The sequence below is a fragment of the Theobroma umbraticum genome, unplaced genomic scaffold (genome assembly GCF_002168275.2).
Source record: "Theobroma umbraticum cultivar Fairchild unplaced genomic scaffold, ASM216827v3 scaffold_67.0, whole genome shotgun sequence".
Taxonomy (NCBI): domain Eukaryota; kingdom Viridiplantae; phylum Streptophyta; class Magnoliopsida; order Malvales; family Malvaceae; genus Theobroma; species Theobroma umbraticum.
This window is the reverse complement of record NW_018397262.1, coordinates 7,438,475-7,455,867: the sequence shown is the minus strand read 5'-3', so window position 1 is coordinate 7,455,867 and position 17,393 is coordinate 7,438,475. Positions and strand designations below refer to the sequence as shown.

Sequence of the window (17,393 nt, the reverse complement as noted above, 5' to 3'; positions counted from 1 at the left end):
GTATTAATGTATATATACTAATTAAAACTATAAGAGAAATTTATTATGAGACAAGAAATATAGATTTTCTGAGATTTGGAAAAAACTAATTAGCAATTTCCAACAAGTATTTTTAAAGGTTATAAAATCAGGTGCTGTTGTTTGCTCTCAGAAATATGATATGAAAATAAATAATAAAGCTATAACTATAGAATTTCTGAGTGCTGGCTTGGCATCAAAAGCAAAAGAAGATGAGCCCCAACACATGTTTAATATCTCCTTGAAACCTTCTAGAAGAGAAGCTCTCCCAGACCTCCCATTATCCTGTCTCCATGGTGTCATGATCTCAAGGATAAATGCATACTAATTCCTTGGATCTATTATATTGAACCAAGTTAAAATTAAAATTTCTTAATGATTAATATTTTTTACTCGAGAATATAAATATAAATTATTAATTTTCATAAAAATTATGTTATTCTCTTTTTTAGTTCTTTCTTTTAATTAATATTTTTATTTTTATTTTTGCTGATCAATGGTTGAAATAAAAACCTCTAAACTTAATGGCTATTATTCAAAGTCATTACTGTAAAATTTATTGACCTTATTGTAAAATTCACCCACTTCCTGATACTATCTAATCTAACTTTGATTGTATTTCAAATGTGCTTATTTCCCTACAAAACCATACATATACTTTCAAGCAAATGGTATCAATAGTTTAATTGGGAAGGACTTATTTATCTCCAAGTTAAAATTTAAAAATTTAATTGAATATAAAAAACATATAAAACTTACTTAGATATTTAGTCATATCATTATTACTGGAAACGTGTCCTATTGAAGTTAGAATTGCAAATCCTTGTCAGCTTAGAACTAGACTTATATTACCAGTATATATAAAGCAGCCAGCAGCTTACATGCTGAAGCCCACTTTCTCTATTTTTCTTCTTCTTCTTACAAACAAGAGTACCTTGAAAGCTCAGTATTCAATCTGAAAGTTGTGGTAAGTGAAACTTCATGTTCTATGACGAATTACTTTTGGGTTTTGTGTTGTCTATCGGATTAATTATAAAGTTTAATCTAATTAGGGCATATGACTTAAATTGCTAAGTACTGCATTAATATTATCATGAGTACATTCATAGCTTTGGGAGAATAAGACAACAAGTACTAACATCTTTTCTTTTAAGGGGAGAGACAGAAAAAATTTCAACTTTTACCAACCATCGTCGACATTATCTAGTTCAATTTTAGAAAATTTTTTGAAAGATGGTTTAGTGTTTGAACCAATAGCTAGAATACCATAACGAGACTTGAACTAGAGTGGTAGAAGACTTCTATTGGCATAAGGAGACTAGCTTTGTTGAGAAAGTAACCCAGTACACTTACAAAAGAGAGATGGCTGCTCACCAAAGCTTTTGGCAGCTTCAATCTTAACTGTTTCTTTTTTCCATATTGGATGTTGTTTGCTAACAAGAATAATGATGTTGCTACTTGAAGAGACAGAAACTTTGATACAATGGCTGAAACCAGGATGGGAAGTAAAAAACAGAAATCGGAGACTACTTACAACAAGGAGATGGCACAAGTTCAACCCAACTGGGGAGGCATGGACGACAACCTTTTGCAGCACGTATTTCGATTCCTGCCTACTAAAGATTTGATACATTCAGCTACCTTAGTTTGCCATAACTGGAAGTTAGCATGTTGGGAGTTTTTGTTTTGGAAGGACCATGAGACGCTTGACATAAGCTCATTGAGGACCCTACTTGGACCCCGTAAGGTAGATGATTATCCGGACTACATCTTTACATTCCCTCCTTTTTCAATAATATTTCTTTGGATCTCTCAAAATAATAAATCATTATCATGAACAGCCTCTGCTTAAAGGACTCAAGTATGTGATGAAATTGGATACAAAGGAAGGCTGCTGCCCAGTTCGTATTAGAAACATCATATTTTCTACTCATTTGGATATGAAGTTCTACCATTTGGCTTTCGTTGCGAAGAGGTATACCTGTATTTCATCTCTCTTTATATATAGTAACGCATTCGTATGTGTCGTCCGTCAGGTGAGGTACGATGGGAAGGGTTTGTCACCGCATCAAATACCCAATTGGCGATTCAATGCAACAGGAACCTTTCCCATCATATCCTTTGTCAATTGATTTTAAGTTAAATGTATGCATGTTAATATAACACAAATTAAACTCAGATAATTGATTTGTATTGATTTTAATTTGATTTACAATTTTTTTCTGATAGACTGTGTTATCTTTTGCTGAACTTGATTAGGTCACCAAAGCTTAGAACGCTGGTGCTACCAGGAGCATGTGATATCACCATGGATCTTATTTCAACGATCATTAAAAAAAACTGGGGAGAGCTTGAAGAGTTGTCCCTTGGACCACTTGCACATGACTGTTCGGATCGTTTCTTTCAAAGAATATCCAATTGCAAGAACCTGACTAGATTACACATCTTTGGCTCACCTTTATCATCAACAGCAAGTCGTACACACTTCATTCTAGATGAGAACAACGCTTCGATCATAGCAGAACATCTGCTGCAGCTCAGGGTATTCAACATAGACGGAACAAAGCTGCACAAATTTGGTGTGGAGACTCTCTTGTCCGAATGCAAAAATCTGACAGAACTTAACTTAAGACATTGTCGTGGAGTCGTTGATCCACCAATTTCTTTCTTAATCCTAACCCCAAAAATGAAATTACTGCGGAAAACTTTGACAGTGAAGATCAAAAGTGGCAGCGTGAAGAACTGTACCAAGACATGGTTCACTTGTTCATCAGGGGATAGCTCACTTTGTACGGCGGAAGAGTTGGTAAATCAATTGTGGACAGGGGATGTAGAAGAAATTGTTCGTTTTAAACTTCAAATTTTTACGAAATTAAATTTGATTTGAGAATATAAATGTAAATAATTAATTTTCACTTAAAATAAATTGATTTTTTACGGTAGTTTTTATTTATTTATGTTAATATTTTAACAATAATTATTTTAATTTTAGGATTTTTTAAATTCAGTTGAAATTTTAAAATATCAATTTTTATTATAATTATTTATTATTATTTATTTATAAATTAAAAATTTTAAATGGTTAATTTTTTTGTTTGAGAATATAAATGCAAACATTAAGCCATTAGCAATTTGCTTAATTTCTAAACACCAGTAGCTAACAAAACAAAAGAAATTTGTCTTTCCAATGATTGAATTACAACATAAACAAAAAAGGCACCAAATTTGAAGCTTTTTTGAAATTTTTTTTGCCACAAAACAACTGTAACCCAAAACCCAATTGGCCATTTTGTTTCTATTTAATCAAAACCGAATAAAATCCATATATTTAACAAAATTGAACAGAAAAATCCAAAGCCAACAAATTTCAGAAAAGAACAAAAGAGGTTTTAGCTTTAAGTGAAAGGAAGCCATAATTTACCTGATGCAGGAACAATCTTTTGATGAGAATAAGAACAAAGTGAGATTGAAACTAAGATAATAGTTTAGTTTCATTGAGCCCTTTGCAGCCCAATCTCGTGAGCTACCACTTCCATAATCTTCTGCAGCTAAGATAATAGTGTCCTGCCCTGCTGGCTTATAGCTCTGCAAGTTTATGATATTTCTAAATTTGGTAAATATGGTCTAAGCTGAAGTAATGTATTTCTAAATACCAATACTAACACTCACCATTGCGGCATCATGAATATATGTCGAGTTTGTATCCCAAGAGAGGAGAGCGAAAGCAGAGATAGCAAGCTGATTCCAAATAGGATTGCCCTTTCTGATAGCTACATATGCGCTCTTGAACATACCAGGCAACACGCTTGATTGAGCCAAGTGTCAGGGAATGGAGGTACACATTATTTTGGCTTGCAATGTCAAGACAATATTTGTCCATTTTCTGAAATAATTTCTCCAAGCGTATCATATTTTACCTCTGCAATCTCGTCATTGCTAGGCCATAAATCCCTGAAATACACGCTCTTACCATCTTCCTGTTCCTATAGGCTCTTTCTCAAAGTCAATATCAACCTGAAAGTATGACAGCAAGGAGTAAATGATTCAGCACCAGATTGCAAAGTTGCCAAGCATGTTGGCAAATACAAAATCAGGTACCCTCTTAAACTATAACTCTTCCAACTTCAAACTTGAAAATCTGGGTTCATGCTGCATTTGGTGTTTTGCAAAAGCCAAAAGGCCAAGCGGTAACACAATTTGCTCCTAATTTTTGGAACTCAGTTGCATGAATATTGAATTGTATCAACTGGATTGTCCAAGTTTTTGAAGCATGTCTACCCTTGAAGTAAATTAATAAAACTACTTTATGCTGCGCTTATATTCTTATTCAGACCAGCAGAAGAACGTGGATAAGACGAGTAATGGTTGTATACACATACCGTGCCAGCAAGGGCATAGGCAACAACTAATGGAGGTGAAGCAAGATGGTCAGCTCTTGTCAGTGGATGAACTCGACCTTCAAAAGTTCAATTCCCAGAGAGAACAGCCGCAGCAACAATATCTATAACAGTAATCAAGATAGTAATGAGTGAAGTTGAATGACAGTAAAATGTAGCAGGTGAAAATTGGTGAAAGCAGATAATTGCAGAAAAGCCAGTAAGAACCGATAGGGCAAACATAGATCAGGATGGTGAACCAAAGAGTTACACATGCAACAAGCTTGATTTGAAACAAGTTTAAGGAGTAGCCTATTTTCTAAACTGAGAGCATCAGCAATTCAGAATATAACTTGCTGCAAATTTAACTAAAGCCAAAGCAGAATAAGCTTTTAAGTATTGTTGAACCCAAACTGACAAGAAAAGCTTTAATCCGAAGCTCTCCTGGCAATTCCTAAGCAATGAATGCAGCAACTATTAAGTAATGAAGAAATAGTTTTCCTTTTGTCTTGATGGTTAGGATTCATATAACATTCTGACCAAGAGATCAAAGGTTCAAAGGCTATGATCAGAAAGGGTTTAAAGGGTTTAGGGTTTTAAAAAAAATGTAATGAAGAAACAGTTTTCCCTGAAACACAAAAATATTTTACCATTTTCTGAAATTGCAGAAGCAACTGATTCATCAAGTTCTCCAGAATTTTCTATACAAGTTGTAGAACCATAGCCAACAATATTAAAGCCCTGCGGGTTCAGGTCTTTCTGCAACCCACTGCAGACACCAAAACAAGAATCAAATATAACTATTTCATAGATATTTTCTTGTCTTTTTAAGAAAGAAGAGAGGCAACATCGATAACTAACTCCACATACCTCTGGAGCAAATATTTTGTCACAACTCCAGAACCAGGAGCAAAACTGGTCTTAACCCATCGCTTAACCTGAGATATATAATAAAGTGAAATACATGAATACCAAGACTAACATACTGTACAGAGTAACGTATTTAAGAAGCTAACACTAACCTCTAAACCGACCTCACAGGCCTTCTTAGCAACAAGTCCAGCCCCAAGCATGACACTAGGATTTGATGCGTTTGTACAACTTGTGATAGCTATAATGACAACGCTACCATGCTTAACCATGCAAGAATATAAAAAGAAGAAAGAAATTAATGCAAGAATATAAAAAAAATATAAAAAGAAGTAAAGAAAACAACAAAGAAAAGAATGCCAGAATATAAAACAAATATAAAAAGAAAAAAAATCTTCAAGAATCTGTCAATTGGGGTTGCTTCTCTTCCTCCTATCCCACCATCTATTCCAAATTCCAATGAGGCCGTCTCCAGCGTAACGACCTCTTAATCGTCTTTCGTCCACAGGGATATCTTCATCATCACTTGTTAGCTCTACATTACCACTTCTTCTTCTCCTTCTTTGTCCCCACGGTCTAAGAACCAAAGGGCCATGAGTTCTTTGTTTCTTGCAGGTCCAACTACGCGTTGGTTTTCCTTCCTTATTTACCAGCATGCCTGCTATCAATCTCTCTGAAGAAAGTGGAGGCGCTAAGTCCATGTCAATAAAATTCAAACGAGTTCTTGACCTCTTCATGGCTTTTGGATGAAAAAGAAAAGTAGAAAAAGAAAATGAAAACTAGCTTTCTTTAGGGTTTGTTAATAGAACTTGGTTTGAGTATGGTTATTGTACTTCATAAATAGAGGATAAAATTTTTGGGTTTATATAGCAATGCACGACTATGCCAAAATAAGTTGGTTCCCTTAGTGAAAGAAGTGTTCACAATTCTTGCTTCACAAATCAAAGCATATTTCAGCACTTAAATTTATTCGATAAGTTGATTTTTTTATTTCCTTATATCTAAGATAAGTTGATCGAATTTTTGGTATTGTGATACTCTCTAGATGGAAATGAACAATGCTTATATACTTTGTGCTGAGCAGCCATTATCAATCCATCTTCTGTCTATGCAATAATAACCTCTAGTGCTTGCTTCCCCAAGAAAACTGTAATTTCAATCTTGAGATTGTGATATCTGTCGGCCATGAAAGGGTTTACAATCCAATGAACAACCCATCTTTGAAGAGGAAAACAAAGCTTGTTTGCTCACGTCAAATTTAAATATGATCTCATATGATAGATCTATTATGAATGATGGTTCTAAATTTAGGATATCTTGTATATAAATTTAAATATAATAATCTCAAGCATTATTTAAAGGTGTTTTTAGGAGGATGGTGGTCGATGAGATATCACAGGGAGCGGCTTCCACTGGCTGTTCCATGCAATAGGAACACCTCCCCACCATACCATCCGCCCTCTTGAAAGACACTCCAAATCTAATTAGAGTCTCTTCATTTATTATTAAATTGAATTTAAGTTGGATACACACTCTTAAATTTAACACAAATTGACATTTCAAAAAAAAATTAACACAAATTGACTAAAAATTTTATAACAATATAGCACAAGTACATGAAATACAAGTTTTTTCACCAAGCTTTTCAAAAGTCAATTTGATTCTAGATTCCCACCATATATACTCCTAAATTAAAATTCACAAAAGAAAATTTTGCAAAAATTGGAACCTAAAAGGCTTTATTTATAAATCATACAAAAATTAAAGCACAAGAATAAAAAAATTAATGCTATATGATTGATAAGATCAAAGAAAATACTCTTTTTTATGCAATATTTTTTTTAAGACATAATATCTAAAAAAGTCCTTAAACTATTTAGAAAATTTTAAATAAATCTTCATTCTTTTATTACATTTAATTACGTCCTTATATTTTTATTTTGAGTCAAATAAATTTTTATATTTTTATACGTTCAATTAAATTTTTGAACTTTTATTTTTTATTAAATAAACCTTTACGATTATTTTTTTAAAAATTAATAAGTTTTTACAATTAATGGTTGATTAATTGTCACTAGTGAGAACGTTACTTGTTATCTTTTACTTGCATGATGTTGACATGGTATTGACGTAAAGGGTAAAAAATGTCACATGATTATGTGATCATATCACATTAACATGTTATGTTGTCATTAATTATAACATGTCATATTAATATCACGTGGTATAAAATGATGAATGATATTTTAATTAACAACGGTTAATGAGTCATTAATTATAAAAGTTTATTTAGTTTAAAAATAATATTATAAAATTTTAATTGAATACAATTAAAGAATCAATTTTTATTTAAATTTTTTAAAATTGTTTAGGGGTTTTATGTGATTGCTTTATCATTGGCATTTCAAGCCTCCTGATTTCTTTATCATTCTTTGTGCCATTAACTTGCAAATGCAAATGAACTTTGTATCTACAAGGCTTTCATCCAAAGGGGAAAATGTGTGTGCAAGAGGTGCAATAAACTTCTTAGTATCATGTTATAACTATATATGTAAACATGTAATTATAGGCAACATAATTATTATAAAGGTAACATTACAAGTGAACCCTCAAATCCCTCCCTCCTAATAAAACCTTTAGCAGCCTTTTATATCATCTAAGCTGTAACTAAAACCTGTAACAACCTTTTCTATCATCAAACATATATAATTGTCTTTTTTATCATCAAACACTTAGATGTGTAGGGTGCTCTTTGATGTTTCAAATTATAATAATCTTAACTCATTTTCAGCATCAAGTTCTTTAAAACATTTAGATAAGTATAAAATAATAAATAATATTTCGAAGGAAAGTTAATAAATAATTAATTATATAAATTTATTTAATTTAAAATAAAAATATATAAACTTGAGTGAATATAATAATAAAATAAAATTTTTTAAATTTTTTTAAAAATTTTTTAAATTTTTTTAAAAATATTTTTAAATTTTTTTTAATATTGTGTCTATTTTTAATTAGGTTTTGATGCAATAAATTAAAAGAGAATGTTGGAGAACAGTTCGTTTTCATCCCAAAATTGAAAAATTGCCAAATGTAACCCCAACATCAGTAGACAACTATCTTTTCAGACATTTAAACAGACCCTTGTAATTTCCAAGGTTGGCAACGCAAACACAATCTCTTATACCTTGGCTTTATTTTGTTCCGGTTTGGTCTTTCTTTTCTTCCTTTATATACTCCTCCATTTCCAAAATTTTCCAATGCTTCTTCTATTTTACACAAATACAAAACATTTAGTCAACTCTTCTTGAACTTTCTTTCACATTTCACAGCTTTAAGGTAAAAATCTGTGTTGGGTACTTGTTAAAAACACAAACAAACTGAAAACTGTTACTGGGTGTTTTTTTTTTGGTTTTGGTTGGTTACCAAGAAAAATACAAGAGGAAGTGTATGGTTTATATAATAAACTCTATCCTACGAATCCAAATATATGTGGACTTGGCTTTGTAAAGGGTACTGTTCTTTCGTCGTTTTTGTTTGTTTTTCTTGGCAACTGACGCCACAAGGAAAAAAACTTGAGGTCGTGGTTTAAATTTGAAGCCTTGTTTTCTTCTGTTTTCTTTGTATTTAATTCCAGACACAAGAGTTATTTGCTTTCGATGACTGGTTTTGGTTTTGTTTTTGGTTTTTCAATCTTCTCTCATATTGGCCCTTTATTGGTAGGAGTTGATAGCTTTGATTTATACTAGGATTTTAGCTTGAGGTTTTTCTCTGTTTGGTGACTGAGAAACTTGCCGGAAAGAGAAGGAATTTGATAATTTGAAGTCTTTGCATTTGTTCCTTATTTAGTTTTCAGTGAAACAGAAAAACTATAATCTTTTCTTTTTTCTGTTTTCTTGTAGTCAGGTGTTGATACAAGGTGTTAACTTGCAGTTTCTCAGAAACTGAAGAAATTTCTTACATAATCAAATGATTTCTATTGAAAAAGTTCTGTTTTTGCTGCGTTCAGGGGTAATCTCCATTTGAGTTTGATTAAAACCTTGCCTTGACTTTGACCATTGATTAATGGAGAGCTCTGGAAGTGGTTCTCTCTTGAGGAACAGAAGGTTAGGGAGCTTCCTTGATACAAATTATGATCCAACTGTGAGAGAAACTCAGAAAGTTTCGAGCAAAGGAGCGGCAAGACAGAGGCCTAAGACTGATGATGCTTTTGTTGATGATGACGGATGCATTTGTTCATTGATATCTTGTGTAAGGATTGTTACATGTTTCCTGACAATGATGGTCACAACATTCATTTGGGCATTAATCATGCTCCTTCTCCTTCCTTGGCCTTCCCAGCGAATTCGGCAAGGAAATATTTATGGCCATGTGACTGGTAGATTGCTGGTAAGCTTTGTTTGATTCCTTGTTTCATTTTAATATGGTCATGGCATTGGTTTTTTTACTTGCTGGTGATATGATAAGGAGGAAATGGTAATTATTGCTGTACTAGAAGGAAAGTTGAGGAAAGGGGAAGAGAGAGGGAAATCTTATCATTTCAGGTACTGGAGACATTTGAAGTAAGGCAGCCAAGTGGCTGAAGTAGATGTCGTTGATAATTATTTTTGTTTTCTTGGGGATTTAAATGATAAAAACAAAGCAACAGTTTTTGTTATGAGTGACCTGGTAAAACAATCAAACAGTGCATCATTCAAGTCATTTCTTGCCTTTGAGTGTATTTCTTTAGGCTATTCCTTTTGTCCTTCATTTATTTGAGGAAGATGGTCTTGATCTGTGAGATGATGATTTTTCTGATTACAGTTATAGGTTATTGATTGTCACCAAATTTCTGTATTTATTCCTTTGCCTAGAACTGAGAGTTCACCACTTGTCATTTGAATTTATGAGAAAGCTCGTCTAGAAAGTGTACAATAAATTAGTGTTTTTGGATGCCCAAGGCACGACTGTTCTTTCTTTTCAGTTGTGTGTTCAGTCGTGTGGACAAGTCTGAGAATTTACTCTTGCAAATCTTGATATGTGGCCACAACCTGTTATAAGATCCTGGTATATAGTTCCTAGCAGCGTCATCCTATTGGAATTTGCCGGTGTGGGTCCTTTATTCCTTTCTTTTGTTTTTTGTTTCTGTTTTCGGGGGTGGGGTTGGTATTGGGACTTGGAGGATGGAGGCTGGGGAATAGGACAGGTGGGACACATGTGATAGCATTTGCAAAACAAAATGAAAGGATTGGATAGGGTCCTAATGGAGAGAAACTATATTTTTTGCATTTAATGTGCCGCAGGTTGTGAACTTCTGCAGTCAACTTGTCTCAGGAAAAGACTGCAGTCTGCCCTCCTTGTTCAATTCTGTTTAAATTGAGGAAACAGATGATATCCTGTAGTGACTCTGTGCATAACACCCTACTCGCCCTCTTGCTCCCTGATGAATTAAAATCTACTTGAACTTGTTGCATTATTGAATGACAAATAGTTTTAATCTCAAGACATTAGGAAAGATGTATAAATTAATGATCTCTATGTTGACAAGTCCCTAATTGAGCTTTAATGAAATCAAAGTGATACATGATCAATATCTTTGAGAACATAGCAAGAGATGAACATTAGTTTAAACAGCTTAGCAGCTTCATACAAGTTTTTACTGCCTCTGTATTGACTGATTTCACTGTTTACAGAGAAAGATGTAATTAGAAATATGCTACTCTTTGATGCTTAAGAACTCAAATCTTTAAGCAAGATGCACAGTCTTATTATGTTTTTGTAAATTTACATTGAGGTTATTCTAGACAATGTCATATATACGTTACAATTGAATTATTTCTACTGTTTGAAAATTTCTGATATAGCATCCTGCAATTTATTTAGTTGAGATGGAGGCAGTTCCACATTTGATTACTATTTGCAATAATTGATTGCAGATGTGGATCTTAGGAAATCCTATAAAGATTGAAGGAACAGAGTTCTCCAATGAGAGAGCCATTTATATCAGTAATCATGTATCTCCCATGGACATTTTCCTCATTATGTGGTTGACTCCAACAGGGACTGTTGGCATTGCAAAGAAAGAGGTGCAATTTCTCTCTGTCTCAACCTTTTTCCTTTTTGTGGCTCATTAGTGGTTTAAGCTTAGGAGATCCAGTTTCACTTATGGAATGTATTTTATGCAGATCATTTGGTATCCACTCTTTGGACAACTATATGTTCTAGCGAATCATCTCCGCATTGATCGATCTAACCCTAGTACAGCCATTCAGTCCATGAAAGAGGTATCCTTCACTACCTTATATCATCTATTATGCATTTTTGTTAGTTACTAGCTTATGTTTTTCTCTTGCTCAGGCAGTTCAGGCTGTAATAAAGCACAACCTATCTTTGATTATTTTTCCTGAGGGCACAAGGTCCAAAAATGGACGATTGCTCCCCTTTAAAAAGGTAACATCCAAACCATGTTTGCTTATAATCTTCTTCAAGTTTATGATGAAGAAGCATTTAGTTGGAGGTCAATCATGATTTTATATGTTATCATGCAAGTGATGTGGTCATCCCATTGCTCATTCCCTGTACTTCTTAGCAAAGCAATCTTCAGTATTTCCTTTCCTGGTCTACATTGCAGGGTTTTGTTCATTTGGCCTTGCAGTCACGCCTTCCAATAGTTCCAATAGTCTTGACAGGTACTCACCTAGCATGGAGGAAAGGTAGCTTGCATGTTCGACCGGCTCCTATATCTGTAAAATATCTCCCTCCGATAAGTACTGATAGTTGGAAAGCTGACAAGATTGATGAATACATTAAAATGGTGCATGACATATATGTCGAAAACCTCCCTGAGCCTCAAAAGCCTATTGTATCAGAAGACACCACTAACAGTTCAAGATCATAAAATATGTTACGATGCCTCTCTTTTTTATTTTTTGTTAAGTTTCGAGTCCGATTTACGCCTGTGTAAAAGCAAAAATAAGCCTAATTGAATCTTTACTTCTGCCGTAGAAAAGCATTCTTGATCTCATTGTATCATATTGCTAATTCTCTAGCAATTATCTGGCCAAGTTCAATGTGCAATAGCATATTGTTTTTTGGGTGCATGAGTTGTTTATTCTATCATTGCCTCATATTGAGAACCATATCTCTACTTAAGTTCGAGTTTTTTAAGGTAGGATTTGGAAGTTTTAGCCATGGACATGGGAGTGATTCATGGCAGGTTTACAATAGAAGCAACTATTAAGAATGTGCATAGCAGTAGAGTACAAGCACAGTTTCCTTTACCTTCACTTCTTCAACTTCTGATAATTTAAGATAGTCTTTGCATAAATTCTTCTTCCATCTATCTGACCTAGATAACCCAGTCACTGGATACGATTCCAGCACACAGGTTCTGACTTCATTCCAACAGGAATTTACTTGCTATGCAAGTCCAAGTTTTCTTTGACAAACCCCAGGGAATATGTTATTCATGAAACAGATAAGACAGCCTGCAGAAGGACTTTGTATGGAATGCCAGACAAGGACTTTGTATTAATCAAACAAGACTTTAAGACAACGGTATTGTTAATTCAAGCTACATGCATACCCAAGATTTTGTTTCGTCCCACTTGTTTTTCTCAAGCTGTGATTAAGCATATAATCATTAAATTAATCATAGTCAAAGACAAGACATAAAGGGTTTAGAAACAGTTCACAGTGTGTCATCTGATATTAGGTTCACCAGATGACAGATCAAAGCCAGAGAAGATATGAACCATCAAATTTATTGCCATCTTCATCCACGTCATTAATGTATACGAATTTCATAGCATTTTCTTTCTTTTCAAGAAAAACGAATAAGGGTAAAGATGTTAACAGGTAAGGTATTATTATGTTATTAATATTATAATTTGAATTTTAAATTACTTAAATTATATAAATACTTAATTAAAATTTTAAATTATTATTCAAATCCGAATAAATAACAATTTTATTACTCAAATCTTATCCAAACTCAATTATAAAATATCTTAATCTTATTTAATCGGATTATATAATACAACTAATATCCTTAAAAAAAAAATGGGAGACTGTTGAACAATTCTTCCCATTAAAAGAAACAAAGCTGACTTGGTCTGGTCACCAACTCATTAAAGCAAGTGAAGCTATAATTATTTTTTTTAACTTTACCACGTTAAATATGTGTTGCATCCACCACTAAGCAAAAAGAGAAATGGAAGTTGGAAAGAGAGTTGTACTTTCATACTTTCTTGAATAAAGGCAGGCAGTATTCAAAGGCAGATACACTGCTTGTGCCAGCCTCCTCTTTTTGGTAATTAGAGAAAATAAGAAAAATAAATAGAAAAGGAAATACAATAATACAAGTAAATAATATCAATTTTTGAATATATTCTATTTAGTTATATAATTTTAATGATAAATCCGTTCATAATTAGTTAATTTTAATTATTAATATCATATATTTATAAAGTCAGGTGATATTCAGAATGAACATTTGATTAATTCGATTAAAATAATTTTAAATTTTTAAAAATTAAATTAGTTAAATTTTTATATAAAAATAATTAAATTAATTGATATAATAAAAAAAGAAAACCGAACCCGATTTTCTTAATTACACGTATTGAACAACGAAAATCAATTCTCTTAATCGATTAATATTCATTTTTAGCAAAAAAGAAAATAATTCAAGGAGAAAAAAAATTTCATTATTTAATTTATTTTTTTTTAAAACTTGGCGAAAATAGCTCTGCATAGGGACCCACCTCAACCTACGTGTCAATCCCACTTCACAAGCTTACCTATATCAGGGTTCAACTTCATAAAATTAGACCTCCAACCGTAGAAGCCCACGTGCCAAGAATTTAATATGAACCACCATTCTGTATACATGGCATTGTTTCATTGGACCGTTTTAGGAACCTTGTAAACATCGTTGTGACTTTATCTATCCTCACTACCAAAACACCTGTACCTCCTCCTAAACAACAAAAGGTTAATCTAAATTTTGTCTAAATTGTTTTTCTCTTAATCAAAATTTTAATTTGTCTTAAACAATCCAAGGAAAAATCTAAAAAAAAAAAGAAAAGAAAAAGAAAAAGAATAACCCAAAGAAACAGAAGCAAAAGACAGCATGAAGTAAAGGTCAGCTGTTTTTCTTTTCATCCCTAGTTTCGTGTTACAGTGTAAGAAATCTAATTTTTTTTTGCTAAATTTAAGGTTTTTGTCTTAAAAAAAAACTTTGGGTTTTAGTAATTTATCGTTTTTGTCCACAGTTTTTCTTTCTTTTTATTAACTTATGGTTTGATTTATGTTTTTTTGCAGGATATTTCTTTTTTATTGCGGTTGTTGAAAATGCAGTGAAAAGGTCTAGACTTTTTCACTTTTCTTAATAGTAATTCATGGAATCTTTGTTTATTATCATTGAACATTTTGTTTGAACGGTTTTTATTGTTGCTTTATTACTCTTTTGACTCAGATGTTAGGCTTTTCTTTGGTTCTATGTTACTGTTACTGTGCATGTATTGCTTGGATGTAAATTTCTTGTTTTTAATGGACAAAGGTTCTTTCTTTATTGTTTTTTTTGTAATTTTAAATTAATTTTTTTCGGTGAATTGATGCGTGGTTTGTCTCATAGATTGCATGCATGGGGTGAGTTTGAGGTAAAAAGAAAATATTTGCATGAAGCTTTGTTATTCATTTTGTCTGGAAACAGTGTTCACAAATCCAGCAAAGAAGCATGTTTATAATGTTTATCTTTAGTCTTCAATGGATCGAAGTCGGGGGTGGATCTTTATCATGCTGTTTTTATCAAAATCATATGCCCTTTTTAGTTGTGGAAATTTTGAAATTGTTAGAACAGTTTCAAACTTCTTTAGTCTAATGTTTAGCGATACCAATGAATAGTCAAGAATATGTTTAAAAAGGCTCTATGAATATTTGAAGATATCTTTTTCATTTCTGATAAAAAATTAGAGGCTATTTTTTGTCGTAGGAACACAAACAGATAGATCGGTATTGAAATATGTTCAGCTATGATTTCTGGATTGTTATTCCTTCTGTACTTAGCTAATTTAACATGTTAGCCATGATTTCTGGTCATGTTGCTTTGAGGGATCCATATATATTGCATGAGTATTATTGATAGCCATATGCCCTATGTTAGATAATTACCTTAGTGTCTGTTTTCAGTTTTTTGTTTCCCTCCCTGTCTCTGCTCTAAATTTTAGTTTGAAGCTGATTCATGGAACTTGCATATGCTGCATTATGACTAATAATTATCTATTTTTAGGGTTTAAGTGTGGAAAACAACGATAGCTTTATTAAGCTTGTAGATTTTGTTGTCTTTTCTCCTTTTTGTAGTAAATAGGAAGCAAAATAGATCAAATTATGTGGATTTGTAAATTATTAAATTTAGCCTTTCATAAATGCCCTTTTAATATATTTTGTGTTGGTTGTTAATGAGTTTTTGAACATGCTAGTAAATGATACAATGACTTCTCTTCAGTGAGTGTGCCCAACATGGCTTAACGTGAACCTCCAGTTAGGTTGAGAAGGCAGCGTTCCTGCCTGATGGTTTATGAAGTTGAATATTTGCTTTGCATGTGTTGATTAAACATTGTTGTTCTTGGTACCTGCTTGGTTATATAGACTATAATATGGCTGCCCATTTGTCTTCCAGGTAGGCAGCAGTGTTAAGATCCGTGGAAAAGACAGTTTCTTTGCTGCAAATACTATGATGAATCAAGAGAACGATCAGGAGAATAACCCTGATGCATCAGCAGATGTCCCACTGAAGCGCAAACGTGGTCGTCCGAGAAAATTTCCAAAACATAATCTATACCAGGGGGAGAATGCTCAGACTGCAAGAAATCAGAATCCAAACCGTGCAGAGAATATTCGTATCCCTCCTTTATTTGAAAGGGTGAATGGGAATCAACCCCTTGAAGCAGATCCAATCAATGATGCAAATGATGTAATGGTGGGTCAGGCTGTTTATGGTGTTATTGAGGCAGCATTTGATGCAGGATATTTGCTCACCGTTAGGGTTGGCAACTCTGACACCACTTTAAGGGGTGTGGTTTTCAAGCCTGGACATTATGTTCCTGTTTCAGCAGAGAATGATGTGGCTCCAAATGTTGAAATGATCAGAAGAAATGAGATTCCCTTCCCAAGGGGGAGGAATGAGCAGCATGTCAATTCTCATAGGAATGGAACTGCTCACCCATTCAATGAACCAGGTATAGCCAACCATGTGCCACGAGCCCGGGCTTCAAATCTTGGGGGCTCAAAAAGCAAACATGTGCAGTCGGTGGCAACACAATCTGATTCTCCACTAACGTGCAGAGGCAATTTGGTGCCTGTTGTGCACCAACCTCCTAGTTTATCATATGGCGGATCAGTTGCCAACCAACCATCTCTCGTTGCAAGCCAACCTGCTCATTTGGTGGCCTCTAAAGGCAAACAGGTGTCTGAAGCTGCCCATACATCAAATACGGGAACACCCACCAACCAGATGCCAACATTTGGAAACAAAATATATCCTAGTCAACCCCCAGCAGAGATTTTGCAGGAGACAGAAGCCAAGTCCATGACATTGCCTGGCATGCCTTTTGAGAAATTATTAACTGAAGTCATGAAAAGGATTCAAGTTCCCCCGCAACCAATGGATGGTCAAGGTGGTAATTTATCGGTCAAAGATTCTGGACATGACATGGAAGATGATCAGCCACTCTCTATTGAACCACTACAAGCTGTACAGCCTGCTCACTCTTCTTCTATGCTCAAGCCCTTTGATAATTTTAGAACTGGCAAGATGACTGAGCTGTTGCAGGTATAATAAATTTGAACTAGAATTTATTTTCTATTGATTAATCTATTGTGCACCTGAAGTTTGACATAGACTGATACACTGCACTTCTTTTCAAGGCTGTTCAGGAAAACATGAGGGAAACCCAAGCTTCTCGGACTGAAGAGCCAGCCACTAGTTCTGGAGAAACTGAGCATGGAGATAAAGAAATGCATGATTCCAACAGGCATTCTTAGGTATCGAGCGTGTAATACAACAGGCATTATTTCTAGCGGCTTTTGGGCTAGCTCACATGTTGTAGAGTGTTTTTAGTGGAATCAGGTAGATTTTGTAAAATGTTT

General features: G+C 33.7%; 4 protein-coding genes and 1 pseudogene across 7 annotated transcripts in view; 3 read left to right on the top strand and 2 right to left on the bottom strand.

Moving 5' to 3' along the window:
- LOC110418897 (heat shock protein 70 (Hsp 70) family protein) overlaps window positions 1-321 on the bottom strand; it is a 4,518-nt gene extending 4,197 nt beyond the window's left edge. Inside the window, exon 1 of the mRNA XM_021431716.2 lies at window positions 267-321. Coding sequence (XP_021287391.1) covers window positions 267-321 — 55 coding nt within the window. The remainder of the gene's footprint in view (window positions 1-266) is intronic.
- Window positions 7-2,985, top strand: LOC110419608 (F-box protein SKIP19-like). Its single transcript, XM_021432702.2, has 3 exons — window positions 7-1,765; window positions 1,860-1,993; window positions 2,278-2,985. Exons 1-3 carry the CDS (start codon window positions 1,502-1,504, stop codon window positions 2,903-2,905), a joined length of 1,026 nt encoding a protein of 341 aa, XP_021288377.1. The 5' UTR covers window positions 7-1,501; the 3' UTR covers window positions 2,906-2,985.
- Window positions 2,986-3,435: 450 nt separating this feature from the next.
- Window positions 3,436-5,536, bottom strand: LOC110418896 (aconitate hydratase, cytoplasmic-like; annotated as a pseudogene).
- A 2,912-nt stretch (window positions 5,537-8,448) lies between these two features.
- On the top strand, window positions 8,449-12,269 carry LOC110419758 (1-acyl-sn-glycerol-3-phosphate acyltransferase-like). Of its 4 annotated transcripts, none has more exons than XM_021432857.2 (6): window positions 8,449-8,603; window positions 9,274-9,653; window positions 11,180-11,329; window positions 11,429-11,527; window positions 11,601-11,693; window positions 11,875-12,269. In XM_021432857.2, the coding sequence occupies exons 2-6, from the start codon at window positions 9,330-9,332 to the stop codon at window positions 12,139-12,141; spliced, it is 933 nt and encodes a 310-aa protein (XP_021288532.1). In that variant the 5' UTR covers window positions 8,449-8,603; window positions 9,274-9,329; the 3' UTR covers window positions 12,142-12,269. The 4 variants fall into 4 exon arrangements, with proteins under 4 accessions (XP_021288532.1, XP_021288529.1, XP_021288531.1 ...); XM_021432854.2 differs by lacking the exon at window positions 8,449-8,603 and adding an exon at window positions 8,706-8,844; XM_021432856.2 differs by lacking the exon at window positions 8,449-8,603 and adding an exon at window positions 8,707-8,777.
- A 1,964-nt stretch (window positions 12,270-14,233) lies between these two features.
- LOC110419251 (AT hook motif-containing protein) lies at window positions 14,234-17,310 on the top strand. Its single transcript, XM_021432229.2, is given in 5 exon segments — window positions 14,234-14,387; window positions 14,568-14,610; window positions 15,925-16,920; window positions 16,922-17,076; window positions 17,172-17,310. Coding segments are annotated over 2 exon segments (1,083 nt in total). The 5' UTR covers window positions 14,234-14,387; window positions 14,568-14,610; window positions 15,925-15,978; the 3' UTR covers window positions 17,063-17,076; window positions 17,172-17,310.
- Window positions 17,311-17,393: the final 83 nt, after the last annotated feature.

What these genes read in the sequence shown, in the direction of transcription:
- LOC110419608 (XM_021432702.2), top strand. Translation starts at nt 1,502, where the DNA reads ATGGCTGAAACCAGGATGGGAAGTAAAAAACAGAAATCGGAGACTACT. An exon ending in CCCTACTTGGACCCCGTAAG is followed by an intron (nt 1,766 to 1,859) that starts GTAGATGATTAT and finishes TATCATGAACAG; the next exon opens with CCTCTGCTTAAAGGACTCAA. An exon ending in TTGGCTTTCGTTGCGAAGAG is followed by an intron (nt 1,994 to 2,277) that starts GTATACCTGTAT and finishes GAACTTGATTAG; the next exon opens with GTCACCAAAGCTTAGAACGC.
- LOC110419758 (XM_021432857.2), top strand. Translation starts at nt 9,330, where the DNA reads ATGGAGAGCTCTGGAAGTGGTTCTCTCTTGAGGAACAGAAGGTTAGGG. An exon ending in ATGTGACTGGTAGATTGCTG is followed by an intron (nt 9,654 to 11,179) that starts GTAAGCTTTGTT and finishes AATTGATTGCAG; the next exon opens with ATGTGGATCTTAGGAAATCC. An exon ending in GATTGCTCCCCTTTAAAAAG is followed by an intron (nt 11,694 to 11,874) that starts GTAACATCCAAA and finishes TCTACATTGCAG; the next exon opens with GGTTTTGTTCATTTGGCCTT.